The sequence below is a fragment of the Balaenoptera ricei genome, chromosome 15, assembly GCF_028023285.1.
Source record: "Balaenoptera ricei isolate mBalRic1 chromosome 15, mBalRic1.hap2, whole genome shotgun sequence".
Taxonomy (NCBI): domain Eukaryota; kingdom Metazoa; phylum Chordata; class Mammalia; order Artiodactyla; family Balaenopteridae; genus Balaenoptera; species Balaenoptera ricei.
In genome coordinates this window covers 194,708-211,928 of record NC_082653.1, presented here as the reverse complement: position 1 = coordinate 211,928, position 17,221 = coordinate 194,708, and the positions used below count along the sequence as shown (strand labels likewise).

At 58.9% G+C, this 17,221-nt stretch overlaps 2 protein-coding genes across 3 annotated transcripts; one reads left to right on the top strand and one right to left on the bottom strand.

Moving 5' to 3' along the window:
- Nucleotides 1-721: 721 nt before the first annotated feature.
- On the bottom strand, nt 722-1,511 carry LKAAEAR1 (LKAAEAR motif containing 1). Its single transcript, XM_059897763.1, has 3 exons — nt 1,119-1,511; nt 865-987; nt 722-781 (listed from the first exon to the last, which is right to left on the bottom strand). The coding sequence occupies exons 1-3, from the start codon at nt 1,509-1,511 to the stop codon at nt 722-724; spliced, it is 576 nt and encodes a 191-aa protein (XP_059753746.1).
- Nucleotides 1,512-8,505: 6,994 nt separating this feature from the next.
- OPRL1 (opioid related nociceptin receptor 1) lies at nt 8,506-14,619 on the top strand. Of its 2 annotated transcripts, none has more exons than XM_059896462.1 (3): nt 8,506-8,723; nt 13,642-13,997; nt 14,096-14,619. In XM_059896462.1, exons 1-3 carry the CDS (start codon nt 8,506-8,508, stop codon nt 14,617-14,619), a joined length of 1,098 nt encoding a protein of 365 aa, XP_059752445.1. The 2 variants fall into 2 exon arrangements, with proteins under 2 accessions (XP_059752445.1, XP_059752446.1); XM_059896463.1 differs by having other exon boundaries at nt 8,621-8,760; nt 13,636-13,997.
- The last annotated feature ends 2,602 nt before the right edge of the window (nt 14,620-17,221 follow it).

Below are 17,221 nucleotides of genomic sequence, written 5' to 3'. Positions count from 1 at the left end.
CTCGAAGGAGAGATCTGTGCAGAAACTTGGGAGGTTCTTCAGAATCCAGGGGGTTTGCAGGATGTGGGTTTGTCAGAATGGAACAAGGGCGGTGTCCTTCCTGTCCTCTGTGTGTGTGCATGTGTATGTACGTGTGTGTGTATGTGTGTGTGGGGGGGGTCCAGTAAGGGGGATCACAGGGGCAGAGGAGGACTATCAGGATGGAAAGGAAAACCCGAGGGTGATTTCTGCCTGAAGGGGTCTCCCCTTCCCCAGTCTCCTGTCCAGAATGTCACCTTCCTCTCTGACCCTCTGATGGAGTGACCTGCAGTCTGGGGGCGGCCCACTTGGGTACCACTTTCTCCCTGCGGCTGCCCTTACCTCTGGGGGTGTGACTGCTGCTGCTGCAGGCTCTCCCCATCACGCCCAGGCTGGGGGCTCCCACGGACTCGCAGGGCACCAGACTGCCTGATGGGGGCAGCGTGGGATTTGGGGGATTAGGGGCGTCCCTGCCCCCTGTGAGTCTGATGTCAGCCAGCTTGTAGCTTTCCACTTTGTTGGAGGAGCTGCACTCTGAGTACCCCCAGTGTCTGTGACATCGGATGTGGGAGACGCAGCATCCATCCGTCCCCCTTGCCTCCCAGGGGACCTAGAGAAAGGAAGCCTAGAGACCAGGGGGCGCTTGGAAAGTGAGAACTTTATGTAGGAGGGTGGGGCGCAGTCGTGCACTGTGGGGTCGCCATCAGCGCGGGAAGATGCTGCCGTCGACTTTCTCCTCCAGAATGGTTTCCACGCGCCTCCGCTGCGGGGGAGGAGGTGCTGGGGCCGGGTGTGCGGGGCGGAGGGCGGGCTCCCCCCTCCCGCCCTTCCCGGGCTCGCAAGCACCTCTTGACGGTCCAAGGGGTCTGGGATCCGCGTGGCCTTCAGCTGCGGCGGCAGGAACAGCTCCAGCCGGAGGGCGGCGCGCGCGGACTTCTGCCGCAGGATGAGGAGCGAGACCTCCTCCGCCTGCGGGTGCCGGGGTCAGGGCGCGGGGGTGTTGCGGAGCCTTAGCGACGGGCGGCCCCGCCGCGCCCGCAGAGCCCCGGGCCGGGTGGTACCCCCGTCCCGACCTCGCCCCGGCCCCGCCCCTGCCTCACCTGCAGGCGGGCGTAGCGCAGTCGGAGAGCGCGGACTCGGCCGCGGGCCTCGGCGGCCTTGAGGACGCCGAGGACCCGGTCCTGGCGCTGCGCGGGCGGCTCGAGCGGCAGCGTCCACGCGCGCGGGTCAGGCATGCGGTACCCCAGCTCCGCTGACTCGCTCGGGAAGACGGAGGCGGCCGCGCCCACGTCCTCCAGCAGGTCGCCGAAGAGCAGGTGGCTGTGGCGCTGCGCGGGCCGCATGGCCGCCAGCCCCTCCAGCGCGAGGGTCCAGCCCGGCGTCGGGGGCTCCGCCTTGGCACACCCCACGCGGGCCCCTGCGCCCTGCGCGCCCTTGCCCGCTCGCTCCCGCGGGACCCTGCGCGCGGTCCCCTTCGCCGGCTCTGGCTGCATCCTCGGGCCCTGCCGAGGGAAGACGATGTCCCGTTGGCGCCCGCTCCTTCGGTCTGACCTGGCCCCGCCGTGGGTTCCCAGCTCCGGCCCCTCTGGACCCCGCGCAGCCCGCCTTAGGGCCCGCACCTCTGACCTCTGCACCTTTGCCGCACCTCGCACACGTCCCGGGTCAGCTCGGCCTCCTTACTCACTCCTGCATTCCGCTAGAACTTTCTGATCCACTCCCTTCCTGCCCACGGGCTGTTTCTGCCGCCCTGAGTTGACCTCAGGCACTACCCAGGGGTGGAGACAGCTTGAGACTGCTCTGGGTGAGGCTAGGAGGACACTTCCTCCCATGCCAGGACCCTCGCTGTGTTCAGTCCCCCATGTCTGCGTAGGCCTCAGATCCCTCTGTCTTAGTGTTAGGGGCTGGAGATGGAGGGGGTGGGCCTTCATTATATCTTGGGCAGAGGACTCATGCTTTTCTGGGAGATGTGTGTGCGTTTGATGTTGTTGTGTGGGTCCGTTTGTGTGTCTGTGGGAGGTCTCACTTGTGTGCGGGGGAGTCGCAGAATCGAATGGACAGCTGGCTTGCTGCAGGGGAGACGCCATCCCCCCAGCCTGTCCCCCGCTGGGTCTAGATGGAGTAAAAGGGAGAGAGGAGCCCAGGGAAAAGGTGGTAGAGGGGGAAGGGCCCACGAGGTGGGAGAGGGAAACACCGCGGAAGTCCCGGTGCAGCCCTGCAGGGCTCCTTTCCTCGCCCGGCCCAGCCCACAGCACCCCAGACCCCGGACCCCAGATCCTGGGCCGGGTCCTGGCCCACACTGGGACAGAGGCTGGCGTCCGCTCCCTCCCCCGCCCCGTCCCTAGCGGCGGCGGTCGAGTGCCCGGCCCTTGCCTCCCATTTCCACACCCCATACTTTCCGCCTTCTCGGGTCTGGGCCTCCAACGCGGCCCAGACTCTCTGGGACTTGTTGACGCGGTTGCTCGGCAACCAGGAGGCCCGCCCCTCCCCCAAGCCAACGGGGGCGGAGCGAGCCCTCGGGGAGGTGCGTGGTCAGAACCGCGGTCCAAGTGCGCTGAGGTCCTCGGCCAGATGCCCCGCCCCGGGACCTCCCGGCTGTCAAGGACCACGAGGGAGATGACCGCCAGCTTTAACAGCCCGGGTGCGCTCTTTTTCCTTTCTGAAGAGCCCCAAACGCACTCTTCTGCGGGCTGTGGGCCCAGCTTCCTGGCTGGAGAGGTCTTTGCTGGCTAGTTTTGGGGTCAAGGGGCGCAGATCTGAGGAGACCTTCGTGAGTGAGCCCCTTCCCCCTCTTCATGGCCCAGGAGGCCTCCCACAGCAGAACTCAGGACTCTTCACCTCTTCCAGGGCAAGTCTGGGGGTCCCAGGGGTGGTGTCGGAACAGAGTCGGTTTTTTGTTTTTTAGACCATTGGTTTTTTTAAAAAAAAATGTTTATTTTCTTCCTTGTTTTCAAATAAATTTATTCATTTATTTATTTTTGGCTGCATTGGGTCTTTGTTGCTGTACACAGGCTTTCTCTAGTTGTGGAGAGCTGGGGGCTACTCTTTGTTGTGGTGCGCGGGCTTCTCATTGCGGTGGCTTCTCTTGTTGCGGAGCCGGGTCTCTAGGCGCACGGGCTTCAGTAGTTGTGGCACAGGGGCTCAGTAGTTGCGGTTCGAGGGCTCTAGAGTGCAGGCTCAGTAGTTGTGGCACACGGGCTTAGTTGCTCCGCGGCATGTGGGACCTTCCTGGACCAGGGCTCGAACCCGTGTCCCCTGCATTGGCAGGTGGATTCTTAACCACTCCGCCACCGGGGAAGTCCTTTCTTCCTTTTCTTTTTGGGCTGTGTTGGGTCTTAGTTGCGGCATGTGGGCTCTTCGTTGCGGCACGCGGGCTTCTCTCTAGTGGTGGTGTGCACGTTTTCTCTCTCTCCTTGAGGCGCGTGAGCTCAGTAGTTGTGGTGCGCGGGCTTAGCTGCCCTGTGGCATGTGGGATCTAAGTTCCCCGACCAGGGAGCAAACCGCGTCCCCTGCATTGGAAGGCGGATTCTTTACCACTGAACCACCAGGGAAGTCCCCAGACTCGGGTTTTGATTTCTGGGTCCTGGGTCCTAGATTTCTGTAATTTATTTGTGCATTTGTTAATTGCATAATATTTTATAACTGATTCACTTAATTGATTAATTCTTTAATTTGTTCGTGCACTCGTCAGATTATTCTGGATTCATTAATCCATGTACTCATTCCACAGTTGATGTTAGGCCAAAATTAGTGCATTAAGTCCATAATTTGTTAAAGTATTGGTGGTTCCCACAGTGTAAACATGCCTCTCCCCTTCATTCATGGATGTACCAAGGTGGTCACTGAGGCCCATGGATGGTGCCGCTTTGGGAGTTCACAACCTGAGTCCCTGAGGGGAGAGACTGTCCTGGCTTTGGGGGTGGGGTCTCAGCTGAGGTTCTGGCCTTTCTGAAGCAGGCTGTTGACTGTTCCCATTGATTTTGGAAGCTTGCTCTGGCCTCCCAGTGAGAGGGTAAGCTTTTTTTTTTTTTTTTTAATACATCTTTATGGGAGTATAATTGCTTCACGATGCTGTGTTAGTTTCTGTTGTACAACAAAGTGAATCAGCCATATGCATGCATATATCCCCATATCCCCTCCCTTTTGTGGCCCCGTATCTCCGGAGCTGGCATGCCATCCCCTCCTTCCCAAAGCTGCATGGAACTGTCCATCCTTCCAGCCCCCAAGCCTTTGCAGGAGCTGTTTCCTGGATGCTTCCCCTTCCCGCCGCCGGGCTTGTGTCTTTAGGGGGAGGCCTGGGCCTTGGGATTCAGCATCACTGAGGGGCTTTTGAAGGCAAAGGTCTCTGGGCTCCAGAAGAAGCAGTGAGGGCTTAGGCAGGCTGACCTACCTCCTTCAAGCAGTCCTCCTGGATACACACAGCCCAGGCCAGTACCACCTCTGGCCCTCACTCTGCGCTCCCACAGGAGTGAGTTCTCTGAGACAGGAGTCTGGGCCCTCCTCTCAGCTTCCCAGGGTCCCGGCCAGGGAGATGTGGGGAGGAAGTGACTTGCACTTGGGGAGAGGAGGAGAATGGGCACACTCTCCTGCAAGAAAGGGCTTGTCACTTTCCCCCTGTTTCTGTAGGATTGAAAACCTTTGACACCCTCTCCTCCCTAATTCCCAGAGGGCCTGGTGTTGGCACAGTTCACATTCCTGAGAGGAGCTTCCTCCTGCTTCTCCACCCCCCTACGGCTCCCCTGGGAGGGGGGGTGATCCCTGCGTCTGGGCCCCAGCCACTGGGAGGCCCCGGGCCACGTCTCCCGCCTGTTTCTGTGTCCAGGATTCACGTGTTTTTCAAGGGCTGATGGAAATGCTGAGATCTGAGAGCATGCTGATCAACGCCAAGGCCTGAAAGTAAAACTTCAAAATAGTATTAATAAGTATTATGAAATGACTGCAAAATTTAACATTATATTGCAAATCTACAATTCTCTGTCACTGTATGTGAATATTAGGAAGTTAAAATCACAAGGAAAAAGTAATATTTTATGAAGAAGCCCAGAATTATGAAAATCCGTTTACTTTTTTTTGCACGCAGGCTTTTCTCTAGTTGAGGCGAGCGGGGGCTACTCTTCGTTGCGGTGTGCGGGATTCTCATTGCGGTGGCTTCTCTTGTTGCGGAGCACGGGCTCTAGGCACGCGGGCTCAGCAGTTGTGGCTCGCGGGCTCTAGAGCACAGGCTCAGTAGCTGTGGTGCATGGGCTTAGTTGCTCTGCGGCACGTGGGGTCTTCCCGGACCGGGGCTTGAACCCGTGTCCCCTGCACTGGCAGTCGGATTCTTAACCACTGTGGCACCAGGGAAGCCCCATTCCTTTTACTTTTTAACAGCACAACTGGCCTGGTGACTGAATCCCTGGGGATGGCTGTTCTGGGTGAGGCTGCTGGCGACTGTGCTTTGATTCCCGTGCCCGACTCCCGGGGGTGGGGGGGTGGCAAAGCATATACGGACCGAGGGGCAGCAGACAGTGTGCCATCTGGCGTTGACGGGCCCTGAGTCACTGCGTGCAAGAGTGAGGTGCGTTCACCCCAGTTTGTGGGTGTCACCGGCACTCCGGGACCTGGGTCCTGCCCGGAATGCCTGTGACCTCCAAGTGTAGCCCTGGTCAGGCTGTCACTTGATATGTTGCGGACCTGTGTTCTGTGCTGCCATTCACGTAAGCTGCGTGTCTTGGGCTGTCGCTGGTACCCTTGCATGTTTTGTTTGGCCTGCATATGATGTGTGTGTTTGAGGTTGTCTTGCTTTGATACAGATGCTCACACGTGTTTCCTGCTGCCCCATGTGTGACACATACGTTCTGTGTCTTATTCTGGCCGTACAGGGGTCGAGAGAGGCTGGGCCATTTCCTGGGCCAGGCCCCCTTTGTGGGAACCCTGCAGGGTCCAGGGCTGGGGGCTACCATCCCCAGGGAGTGTCGTCAGCACCCTGGCCTGGCCCCCCACCGTCCTGTCCTTGGGCTGAGACTGCCCGTGCGGGCAGGTGGGCCCAGGCGTCCTCGTCCTCGGTGCTGTCTCCGCCAGATGTGCCCTCCTGGGAGGTCTGTCGAGACGGGAACTCACACCCAGCCTCAAGGCAGCCTCCTAGCCCCGCCCTTTCCCCAGGCTGAAGGCCATTAGGAAATGCAGCTTCGTAAACTGGCGGGCAGGTGGGCCCAGGTAGTGGGAGTGGGAGGGGCTGAGGTTGGCTGCTCAGGCCTCGGGAAGCCCAGGTCGGAGAGGCTGCAGGAGGGCAAGCCCCTGGGGTTCCTGCCCTGCGGGGCTCCCAGGGTCAATGGGATGGGGCTTCGAGCTTTGCCTGGAGAATGTGGTGCACGTGTGTCCCCTGGGCATCTGAGGCTTTGATCTGCCTCTTCTCCCGTGTCTACCTCGTGCCTCACGTGCACCCTAGTGTGGGTTTGCGTGGGTGTGGCCCATGCGTCTGTGGGTCCCTTCGAGTGTCTGTGCGTCCTCTGAGCATGCACCCATGTCTGTTTGTTCACCTGTGTGCCTATTTGGGCATCTTTGTGTGTGTTTTTGTGAGTCTTTGTGTCCTGAGTGCCTCTGTGGATGTGCCCCATGTCTCCACACGTGTCCCTGGGTCGACTGCAGTGAAGATGCAGAGATAAGTCCTGGGGGACAGCCTGGGATGCTGAGCCCTAGGGTATTTGCCTGCTCTGTCCTCTCCGGATTCGCCAGGTATCCTAGCGACGCTGCTGCCAGTCGCCTAGCAACCAGGTCCCCATCCTTGGAGACAGATGCTCCAAGCAGGGTCTGGGCTGTGTGGGCAGAGCCCGGGCAGGAAGAACGACCCCTTGAGTGGGTGGGGCTGGCAATTCAGCTCAGGGGTCACCCACAAGGCATGTGACCTCAGGGATGGGAAGGAGGCAGCTCCATGTTCTGCTGTGTGGGTGCTGGGGGCCCAGGCTGTGAGGGAATGATGTTCAGATGTTGTTCAGGCACCCAGCTGTGGCAGAGGTGCCCTTGGTGGGTCTTCAGGTGGCAGACAGACCTGGCTTTGAACGCTGTCTCTGCCACTTTGACAGGTGGCTTCACACTGCTGAGGTGCTGAGGCTTACTGCTCTTGTTGGCACAAAGGTGGTGCTGAGGCCCAGTTAGGGGTAGTGGGGATGGACAAGCTCGTGCTTGTGATGGGCTTGGCACCCAGGAGGCACACGGGACACACTGGACAGTCCAGACATCCTGCTTGTTTATGAGGCTCTGATCTGATCAGGGCTGGCTGGGCACGGCCCCAGCCACCCAACCGGCGGCCCCCTGTGGCTGAGCTGCCCTGGGATCCCAGCTGAGGGGCGCTGTTCTGGGCATGGAACTCCGGCTGGGGCAGGTCTGAGTCCGTCCAAGGCCCTGCTTCTGTGTGAGATGGAGCTTCACGTCTGTCTCTGTCTTGTGTGTGTCTCTCCGAGTCTCCGTTCCATGGCTTTGTGTGTTTCTGCATGCCCTTTGTGTCTGTTCTTGTGTGTTTGTTGCTGTGTCTCCATGTGTCTGTCCCTGAGTCCCTGTGTGTCCGTGTGTGTGTGTGTGTGTGTGTGTGTGTGTGTGTGTGTCCGTCCACGCGTCTGAGTTCTCACGTGCACCTCTGTCCCTGTGTCCATGTGTTCGAGCCTGTCTCTGTCTGGGCTCTGTGGGTCCAAGCCTCTCTCTGTTGTTCATCTCTAAGGGTGCACCCTGGTCCCTTTGCATCTGTCCCCATCCGGCCTGGGGCCCCCTCCTCCATCCTGCACGGCCCCTCCCCCTCTGGAGCTGCAGCCTCCTCCCCTCCCCCAGCTCCGTGCACCAGGCTGCTGCGTCTGGTCTGGCGTCTGAGAAGGAGAAGGAGCAGCTGCCACTGAGCGGCAGCCGCAGTCCCGTCCAGACCCAGAGCTGAGTCGGGCTGGCGCTCCCAGCCCTGCTCTGCCGCAGGCCGAGGGTTCGGGTCTCCGGGGTCCCAGCTCCCAGGGAGGTCACCGAGGTAAGGCTGAGCCGCTGGGGGCTGGCGTGGAGGTGACCTGCGGTGGCCGCAGCCCTCAGGCAGGGCTGGGGAGGGGCAGCAGGAGGCCCTGGGCTCGGTTGCCCTGTGTCCAGTGTTCCAGGTGCTTCTGGGCGTGTCTTGGTCCCTTTTGTGTCTGCGTGTTGCACGAGGGCAGCTTTGGGCATCTGTGTGTGTGTGTGCGTGTGTGTGTCTGTGAGCCCCCGTGGGTGGACACATCCCGCTGCGTAAGCGCATCCCATGTGGGAGCCCGCAGGCCAGCTGAGACTGTGTCCCTGTGTGTGTGCACGTGTGCCCCTGTGTTCGTGTATCCCTGTCCCTGGCATACACGTTTGCGTGTCTCCATGTGCCCTGGTGTGTGTGTGTATGTGTGTGCGCACGCACGTGCCTCCGTGTCTGTGGCCCGGGGCAGGGTGGGTGCTGGGTGCCGCGCTCACATGCCCCTGTGCCTTCCCAGGTACCGCGGGGCTTTGCGCGCAGGGCGGGGCATGGAGTCCCTCTTCCCTGCCCCGTTCTGGGAGGTCCTCTACGGCGGCCACCTGCAGGGCAACCTGTCCCTCCTGAGCCCCAACCACAGCCTGCTGCCCCCGCACCTGCTGCTCAATGCCAGCCACGGCGCCTTCCTGCCCCTCGGGCTCAAGGTCACCATCGTGGGGCTCTACCTGGCTGTGTGCATCGGGGGGCTGCTGGGGAACTGTCTCGTCATGTATGTCATCCTCAGGTAGGCTGGGCCCCCCCCCCCCCCGACCCAGTTTCCCACTGGTGGGTCCCGAGAGCTGCCTGCTCTGGCAGGCTTGGCAGGTGGGGATCTCCCATTCCCCTCTTCAATTCCCGGTCCCCCTGCCACCGGGCAGGGTCAGTCCTGAGGCCCTGGTGGCTCAGCCCCTCGGGAGGCACTTGACTGGGGGGAGGGAGAGGCAGGGGCCAGTCCGGGCGTGGGAGGGGGTGCAGCTCCGTCCCACATGGAGCGTCACCCTGACTCCCGAGAGGTGACGTTCCACCTGAGCCGTGGGCCAGGCTCCCAGCCAGGCTGCCGCGTGAGTACCCCACGGGCCCCCACAGTGATCCCGGAAGGCAGCTCTTGTCGGCGGCGTCCAGGTCCGGCGCTGGGACAGCCTCACAAAGCCCCTTCCTCAGCTCCGGGGCTCCGTGTTCACTGCTGGTGTTTGGGCCGATTCCAGCATTTGCTGGCGCTCAGAATGGGAACGCTCGTGGGGTCAAGGATGGCAGCCACGCTGCTGGGGGGACATAATGGGGGATGGTGTGGGGACATTGTGGAAGGATGGCCGAGACAGTATGAGGGGACAGCATGGGGAAACAAAGTGGGAAGAGCGTGGGAGAGAGTGTGGGGACAGCGTGGGGGACAGCGTGGGGACAGCATGGGGGACAGCGTGGGGACAGCGTGGGGGACAGCGTGGGGGACAGCGTGGGGATGGCATGGGGAGCCAGAGTGGGAAGAGCATGGGGGGGGAGTGTGGGGACAGGGTGGGAACAGTGTGGGGATGGCATCGGGACGGCGTGGGGACACACGCACGTGTGCATGTGTGTACACACGTGCATACATGTATGTGTACGCATGCATGTGAGCATGTAAATGGTTGTGTGTACACACATGGGAGTGTGCACCCGTGTGAATGTGTACACGTATGTGAGTGTGTGCATGTCTGGGTGTGTGCACATACGTGTGTGTACTGCACTTTGTACATACATCTGTGTGCATGGACACAATACACACGAGCATGTACGTGTTTGTACATGTATGTGAGCATGGGCGTGAATGCGTGAGCGTGAACACATACACATGTGTGCATGTGGGTACACGCACATGTGCTTGTGTGTGTATGCACACACACGTGTGCATGCGCGCACATGTATGTGTGCATGTGCACACGCCCTTGTGGCTGTGTCCGTGTGTGTGCATGTGTGTAAGCATGCCCTTGTACATTTGTACGTGCTGGTGTGTGTCGTGTGTGTGCTCAGACAAGGGGCTGGGAGGAGCAGCCGCCCTTCCCCCAGTGCTGACCCCGGGGTACTAGACTCACGTGCCCCTTCGTGGCTGGATGGTGTGCTATGGGTGAGAAATGTGGGTGGGGGTGGGCTTGTTCCTCCTTCCGGTTGTGAGTGTTTCTTTTGGGGCCTCTCCTCTGCGCGGGGGCATCAAAACCCTCAGAGGCACGTCTTGATTAGAGCAGAGAGGGGAGGTCGTCTTGCCCACGAGCAGTCCCCACGGAGAGTGGTGCCCGCGAGCTGCTGTGAGCACGCCGGGCTCAGAGGCAGAGCGATGTGTTCTGAGCCGTGGGGCTTGGGGGGACTGCCTCAGCGGCCAGAAACACCCAGCTCCAGTCCCTGCTCTTTTTTTACAGACAATGTTCTTAAAGCAGTTTTAGGTTCACAGCAAAATTGAGGAGAAGGTACAGCGGTTTCCCATATAGTCCCTGCCCTGCCCTCCCCTCCCCAGGCATAATCTCCCCCATTATCAACATCCCCACCAGAATAGTACATTTTCACAACTGATGAACCTACATTGATACATCATAATCACCCCAAATCCATAGTTTACCTTAGGGTTCCCTCTTGGTGTTGTACTTTCTATGGGTTTGGACAAATATACAATGGCACGTATCCACCATTACAGCATCACACCGAATAGTTTCATTGCCCTAAAAATCCCATGCTCTGCCTTCTCCTCCTTTCCCACCTCCCAACCCCTGGCAAACACTGATCTTTTTACTGTGTTCATAGTTTTGCTTTTCCAGAATGTGGAATCATACAGTCTGTAGCCTTTTCAGATTGGCTTCTTTCACTTAGCAATATGCATGTAAGGGTCCTCCATGTCTTTTCATGGCTTGACAGCTCATTCCTTTTTACTGCTGAATAATATTCCATTTTCTGGGTGAGCCACAGTTTATTTATTCATCCACCTACTGGAGGACATCTTGGTTGCTTCCAAGTTTCAGCAACTATGAATAAAGCTGCTATAAACATCCGTGTGCAGGTTTTTATGTGGATATGTTTTCAACTCCTTTGGGTAAATATCAAAGGGTGGGTGATTGCTGGATCTTATGGTAAGAGTCTGTTTTGTAAGAAACTGCCAAACTGTCTTTCAAATGGCTGTACCTTTTGACATCCTCACCAGCATTTAGTGGTGTCAGGGTTCCAAATGTTGGTCATTCTAATAGGTATGTAGTGGTATCTCATTGTTGTTTTATTTTATTTTGTTTAAAAAAAAATATTTTTGGCTGCGTTGGGTCTTCGTTGCTCTGCGCGGGCTTTCTCTGGTTGCGGCAAGTGGGGGCTACTCTTCGTTGCGGTGCACGGGCTTCTCATTACGCTGGCTTCTCTTGTTGTGGAGCACGGGCTCTAGGGTGCAGGCTCAGCAGTTGCGGCGCACGGGCTTAGTTGCTCCGCAGCATGTGGGATCTTCCCGGACCAGGGCTCGAACCCGTGTCCCCTGCATTGACAGGCGGATTCTTATCCACTGAGCCACCAGGGAAGTCCTCATTGTTGTTTTAATTTGCATTTCTCTGATGACATAGGTGGAGCATCTTTTCATGTGCTTCTTTGCTGTCTGTATATCTTCTTTGCTGAGGGTCTGTTAAGGTCTTTGGCCCATTTTTAACCAGGCTGTCTGTGTTCTTATCGTTGCGTATTAGGAGTTCTTCGTGCATTCTGGACAGCAGTCCTTTGTCAGTTGGGTCTTCGGCAAATCTTTCCTCCTGTCTGTGGCTGCTCTTCTAGTTCTCTTGACCCACTTTTCCTTTTACCAGCTCTGTGGCCTTGAGAAGACCATTTAGGTCCTCTGAGTCTGAATGTCCTCCTGTGCAGACTGGGCATCAAAATAGTGCTTCTGAATCTTAAATGAGTTAAAATCCAAGTGAAGAACTTGGCACAGGCATCTGCCATCATCACTGTCCTTGTTATTTGGTCATGATTAAGGCCTCTTTGAGCTTATTCTTAATCTCTCTCTAAGAGGCAGAACGAAACCCCAGATTCCTTCATGGCAGCTTAATTGACATGGAACATTGTTGTCTCTGGTGTTGCCACTGTCACCAGCACCACCACCATCACCACCACCATCACCAGCACCACCACCACCACCATCACCAGCACCACCACCATCATCACCATCACCAGCACCAGCACCACCATCACCAGCACCACCACCATCACCAGCACCACCACCATCACCATCACCAGCACCACCATCATCACCAGCACCACCACCATCACCATCACCATCACCAGCACCACCACCACCACCAGCACCACCACCACCACCATCACCAGCACCACCACCATCACCATCACCAGCACCACCATCATCACCAGCACCACCACCATCACCATCACCATCACCAGCACCACCACCATCACCATCACCAGCACCACCATCATCACCAGCACCACCACCATCACCATCACCATCACCAGCACCACCACCATCACCAGCACCACCATCATCACCAGCACCACCACCATCACCATCACCATCACCAGCACCACCACCACCACCATCACCAGCACCACCACCATCACCAGCACCACCACCATCACCATCACCAGCACCACCACCATCACCATCACCATCACCAGCACCACCACCACCAGCACCACCATCATCACCAGCACCACCACCATCACCATCACCATCACCAGCACCACCACCATCACCATCACCATCACCAGCACCACCACCACCACCATCACCATCACCAGCACTACCACCACCACCACCAGCACCACCATCATCACCAGCACCACCACCACCATCACCACCACCAGCACCAGCACCACCATCATCACCATCACCAGCACCACCACCATCATCATCACCAGCACCACCACCACCATCACCAGCACCATCACCACCACCACCACCAGCACCACCACCACCAGCACTAGCACCACCATCACCAGCACCATCGCTGCCACCACCATCACCACCACTGTCGCTAGCACCATCTCCACCACCACCACCACCATTGCCACCACCACCATAATTACCACCATCACCAACACTACCACCATCACCACTATAACAACTATTAATTCATTTAGCAGATAGTTATTAAGCACCCACAATTTCTCCAGACCCATGCCAGGTTCTTGCATACAATCAGACCCCATTAGCATCTGTCCCATCCCTGTCACCATTTCCTGTCTCGGTTGCTAGGCAACAGTGAGGCCTGGTTTGGTGTGCTCTTCCAGATTCTGGAGTCCCTGGAAACCTCTGGTGGTGGAAGGGCCAACATTTTGGTCCAAGAAGGGTCTTGGGGGAGACTTGAAAGGGAGGAGGACAGGTTCTTTGTCTTATGAGTCCTGTCTCTGCTCTCATGCAGGGTCAGGCAGACACTCTGCTCCCCCCACCCCACACCCATCTTTTCCAAGGCAGACAAGTCTTTAGGTTGCGAACCATTTTTTGTGTGCTGTAAGTACTTGAAGAATTTGTTAAGATACTTGCCTTCAGGCTCCATGGCGTTGGGCTGGGCCCATGAACCTACATTTTAGCAGGGGGCAGAGTGGGTTCCCCCTGTGATGGCCAAGAGGAAGGGCCCCTTGCCCTTTGCTGCCAGGTCGGCCAGGTCTGCCAAATGAAGCCTTCTTCCTCCCCGTCCTCTCTGCAGACACACCAAGATGAAGACAGCTACCAACATTTACATCTTTAACCTGGCCCTGGCAGACACTTTGGTGCTGCTGACACTGCCCTTCCAGGGCACAGATGTCCTGCTGGGCTTCTGGCCGTTTGGGAACGCCCTGTGCAAGGCAGTCATCGCCATTGACTATTACAACATGTTCACCAGCACCTTCACGCTGACCGCCATGAGTGTGGACCGCTACGTAGCCATCTGCCACCCCATCCGTGCCCTTGACGTCCGGACATCCAGCAAGGCCCAGGCTGTCAACGTGGCCATCTGGGCCCTGGCCTCTGTTGTCGGCGTTCCCGTTGCCATCATGGGCTCGGCACAGGTTGAGGATGAAGGTCAGTGCAGGGGACCCTGCTCCCCAGTGCCACGCTCGCCTGGCTCTGGGTGGCTCTCTCCCTGCCCGCCTGCCCTGACCCTGCTTCTCTCCCTGCAGAGATCGAGTGTCTGGTGGAAATCCCCGCCCCCCAGGACTACTGGGGCCCCGTGTTTGCCGTCTGCATCTTCCTCTTCTCCTTCATCATCCCCGTGCTCATCATCTCCGTCTGCTACAGCCTGATGGTCCGGCGGCTGCGAGGCGTCCGCCTGCTCTCCGGCTCCCGGGAGAAGGACCGGAACCTGCGGCGCATCACGCGCCTGGTGCTGGTGGTGGTGGCTGTGTTCGTGGGCTGCTGGACGCCCGTCCAGGTCTTTGTGCTGGTCCAAGGGCTGGGCGTCCAGCCAGGCAGTGAGACTGCGGTGGCCATCCTACGTTTCTGCACGGCCCTCGGCTACGTCAACAGCTGCCTCAACCCCATCCTCTACGCCTTCCTGGACGAGAACTTCAAGGCCTGCTTCCGCAAGTTCTGCTGCGCGCCCAGCCTGCGCCGGGAGATGCAGGTGTCAGACCGCGTGCGCAGCGTTGCCAAGGATGTGGCTGTTGCTCGCAAGACCGCTGAGATGGTGCCACGGCCGGCATGACTAGGCGTGGACCTGCCCATGGTGCCTGTCAGCCCGCAGAGCCCATCCACGCCCAACACGGAGCTCACCCAGGTCACCGCTCTCTAGGCTGACGTGCAGCTGCCCATCACCAGCCTCCACGGGCCACCCTGTGGCCTTGGAGGGTCCGGTGACATCATGGGACAGGTCAGAGCATTAGGGCTGCCCCGAGGCCCTGGTCATACTAAAGCTGCCCTCCTAGTGGAGGGCGGGGAGGGGGTGCAAGGACTCACTGGTGAGCATGCTCGGCAAGAGCCACCCCGGCACTGCCAAGCTTCATGGACTGTTCTGGCCTCTCCCCTGCTGCCTCCCGCTCCGGGTGGGCACACAGCTGGAAGCGTGACAGCAGCTGTACAGTCCCACGTGCCCCTCATGCTGTGTGCTGTCTGCACGGAGCCTTGCAGTGTCTCCTCTGGGCAGCTGGATGGGCCTGGCGCTGCCTGGAGAGCCCAGTGGGCATCCCTGGGCAGTGGGACTCGCCCTGAGAGTGGAACTCCTTTAGGAGGCTTCTCAGCAAGCCTGTTCCCTCCAGGACGCATGAACTGTTGCGCCGCAGACATGGCCGTTCAGGTTTGCGAGGTGGCCAGGAGGACCGCCGCAGGCCACCCTGTCATTTGTGAAGCAGCCCCATGTGCCTGGTCTCAGCTGTGGGGTGGGGAGGGCTCTGTGGTGCTCTGTCTGGGTTGCCTGGGCCCCCCCTCGGGCTGTGCCTCAAAGCCCCCCTTTCAGACTCCATCAGAGGTCAGCGGCTGTGCAGCTGTCAGGACCCTGTGTCCTGCTTGGGTCCTGGTGGCCTTGGAAGGATGCCAATTGGGACAGGTTCTGCCCTGCACCCCCAGTGACTGACGCCCTACTTCACTTACAAGCCTCCAGTTACCTGTGGGGGGATGCCTGAGCTTCCCAGTCAGAGGCGGCTTCGTATGCAGAGTTGGAAGGAGAGCTGGGGCTGGCAGACCTGCTTGAGGGAGGCTGCAAGGACCATCTGAGCCGTGGGGACCCTGCCCGCTGTGACCACCCAGAGAAGTACCCTCCCAGTCTGCAGATGGAGGCTGCAGGTCGGTGACTTGGCAAGCGTTCTCCCTGCAGACAAGCTGCTGAAACATCTGCAGTGGTAGAGCTGCCTCTGCCTGCCAGCTGAGCTGCAGACCTGGCCAGGTTAGCTGAGGCACCTGGAAGGAGGACAAGGTGCTGACTCTGGACTGGCCTCTCCTGCTTTGGGGGCCCCGGCCCTGTGGGATCGTTCCTGGGGAGGACGGGGCTCTGTCCGTGCTGCCAGCAGCGGGAGGCTCTGAGAACCAGAGCCGCTATGGCTGCAGCATTTTCGTGCCAAGGCTGAAAGACATGTGCATTTGTGCCGGTGTAACATGTGTCTCCCTGTATCTATGCATGTGGACAGTGTGATTTCCCCTGCACGTAACCAGCCCTGAACTGTCTCCAGGGGCCGTGTTGGAGGGTCAGAATAACCCCCTGCACGCTGGTCAGGGCGCTCTGCTTGCAACAGGTGTTTCTGACTCTTTGGGGGGCCATGGGGGTAAATTCTCTGGGATTAGCACGTGGGGTGTAAGTTGATTCGTCCTCCAGCCTGCTCTGTGCCCCTCACCTGGCTCTGTGCTTGGCAGACTGTCCCCCCGGGAAGCTCCCACTTTGGGAAGGTGTCGACTAGTTCATGACGTGCTGGGGGCCTGTCTTTGCTTCAGCACAAAGTTTCTCCCCAAACAATCAAGCGCTGCACTCCCTGCCCCTGTAGCCAGAGGTCCCTGTGGATCCGGTGGGTGGGCGCTTCCCCACAGTGGGCTGTGGGTTCTCTTCACTCCATCTAGTCTAAGCAGACCACCTCCCCCCACTCTAGCTCCTTTCTCGTTCCTCGGGCGGATCCAAGGGACTTCGATGACAGATGGACAGAACTGCTTCCTTTGGCAGCCCTGAGATTCTGATATCCTCCTGGCTCCTGCGTGGGCCCGGTTCTACCCAGGCTGACTGTTGGGCAGACAACCCTGTCAGAGAGAGGGGCTTCTCAGGGGCATCCAGGGCCAGCTCGGTCGCAGTGCTTGGGCACAGGCAGAGGGGCCAATGTCCGGGTTTATATAAGTTTTAATGACAAGCAAATTGCTGTTAACACAAAAATTTAGCATCAAGGGAAAGTTTAGGGTTCCCCCTGTGATGGCCAAGAAGAAGGGCCCCTTGCCCTTTGCTGCCAGGTCGGCCAAGGTGGCCAAATGAAGCCTTCTTCCTCCCCGTCCTCTCTGCAGACACACCAAGATGAAGACAGCTACCAACATTTACATCTTTAATGTGGCCCTGGCAGACACTTCGGTGCTGCTGACACTGCCCTTCCAGGGCACAGATGTCCTGCTGGGCGTCTGGCCGTTTGGGAACGCCTTGTGCAAGACAGTCAGTGGCAGTTAGCATGGGGGGCGCTCAGGAGGCAGCGAGGTCCTGGCGGAGGAGGCGGCTCAGGGTGGGCTCCTGCCGACCAGGCCGACCCCACAGCGGGCGTCTGCGCTCGTCCCCGTCCAGGCAGGGCTGAGGGCCCGGCCGGCAGCCCGCGGGACCTCGGAAGCGGGACCACGCCTGGCTCGTCCTC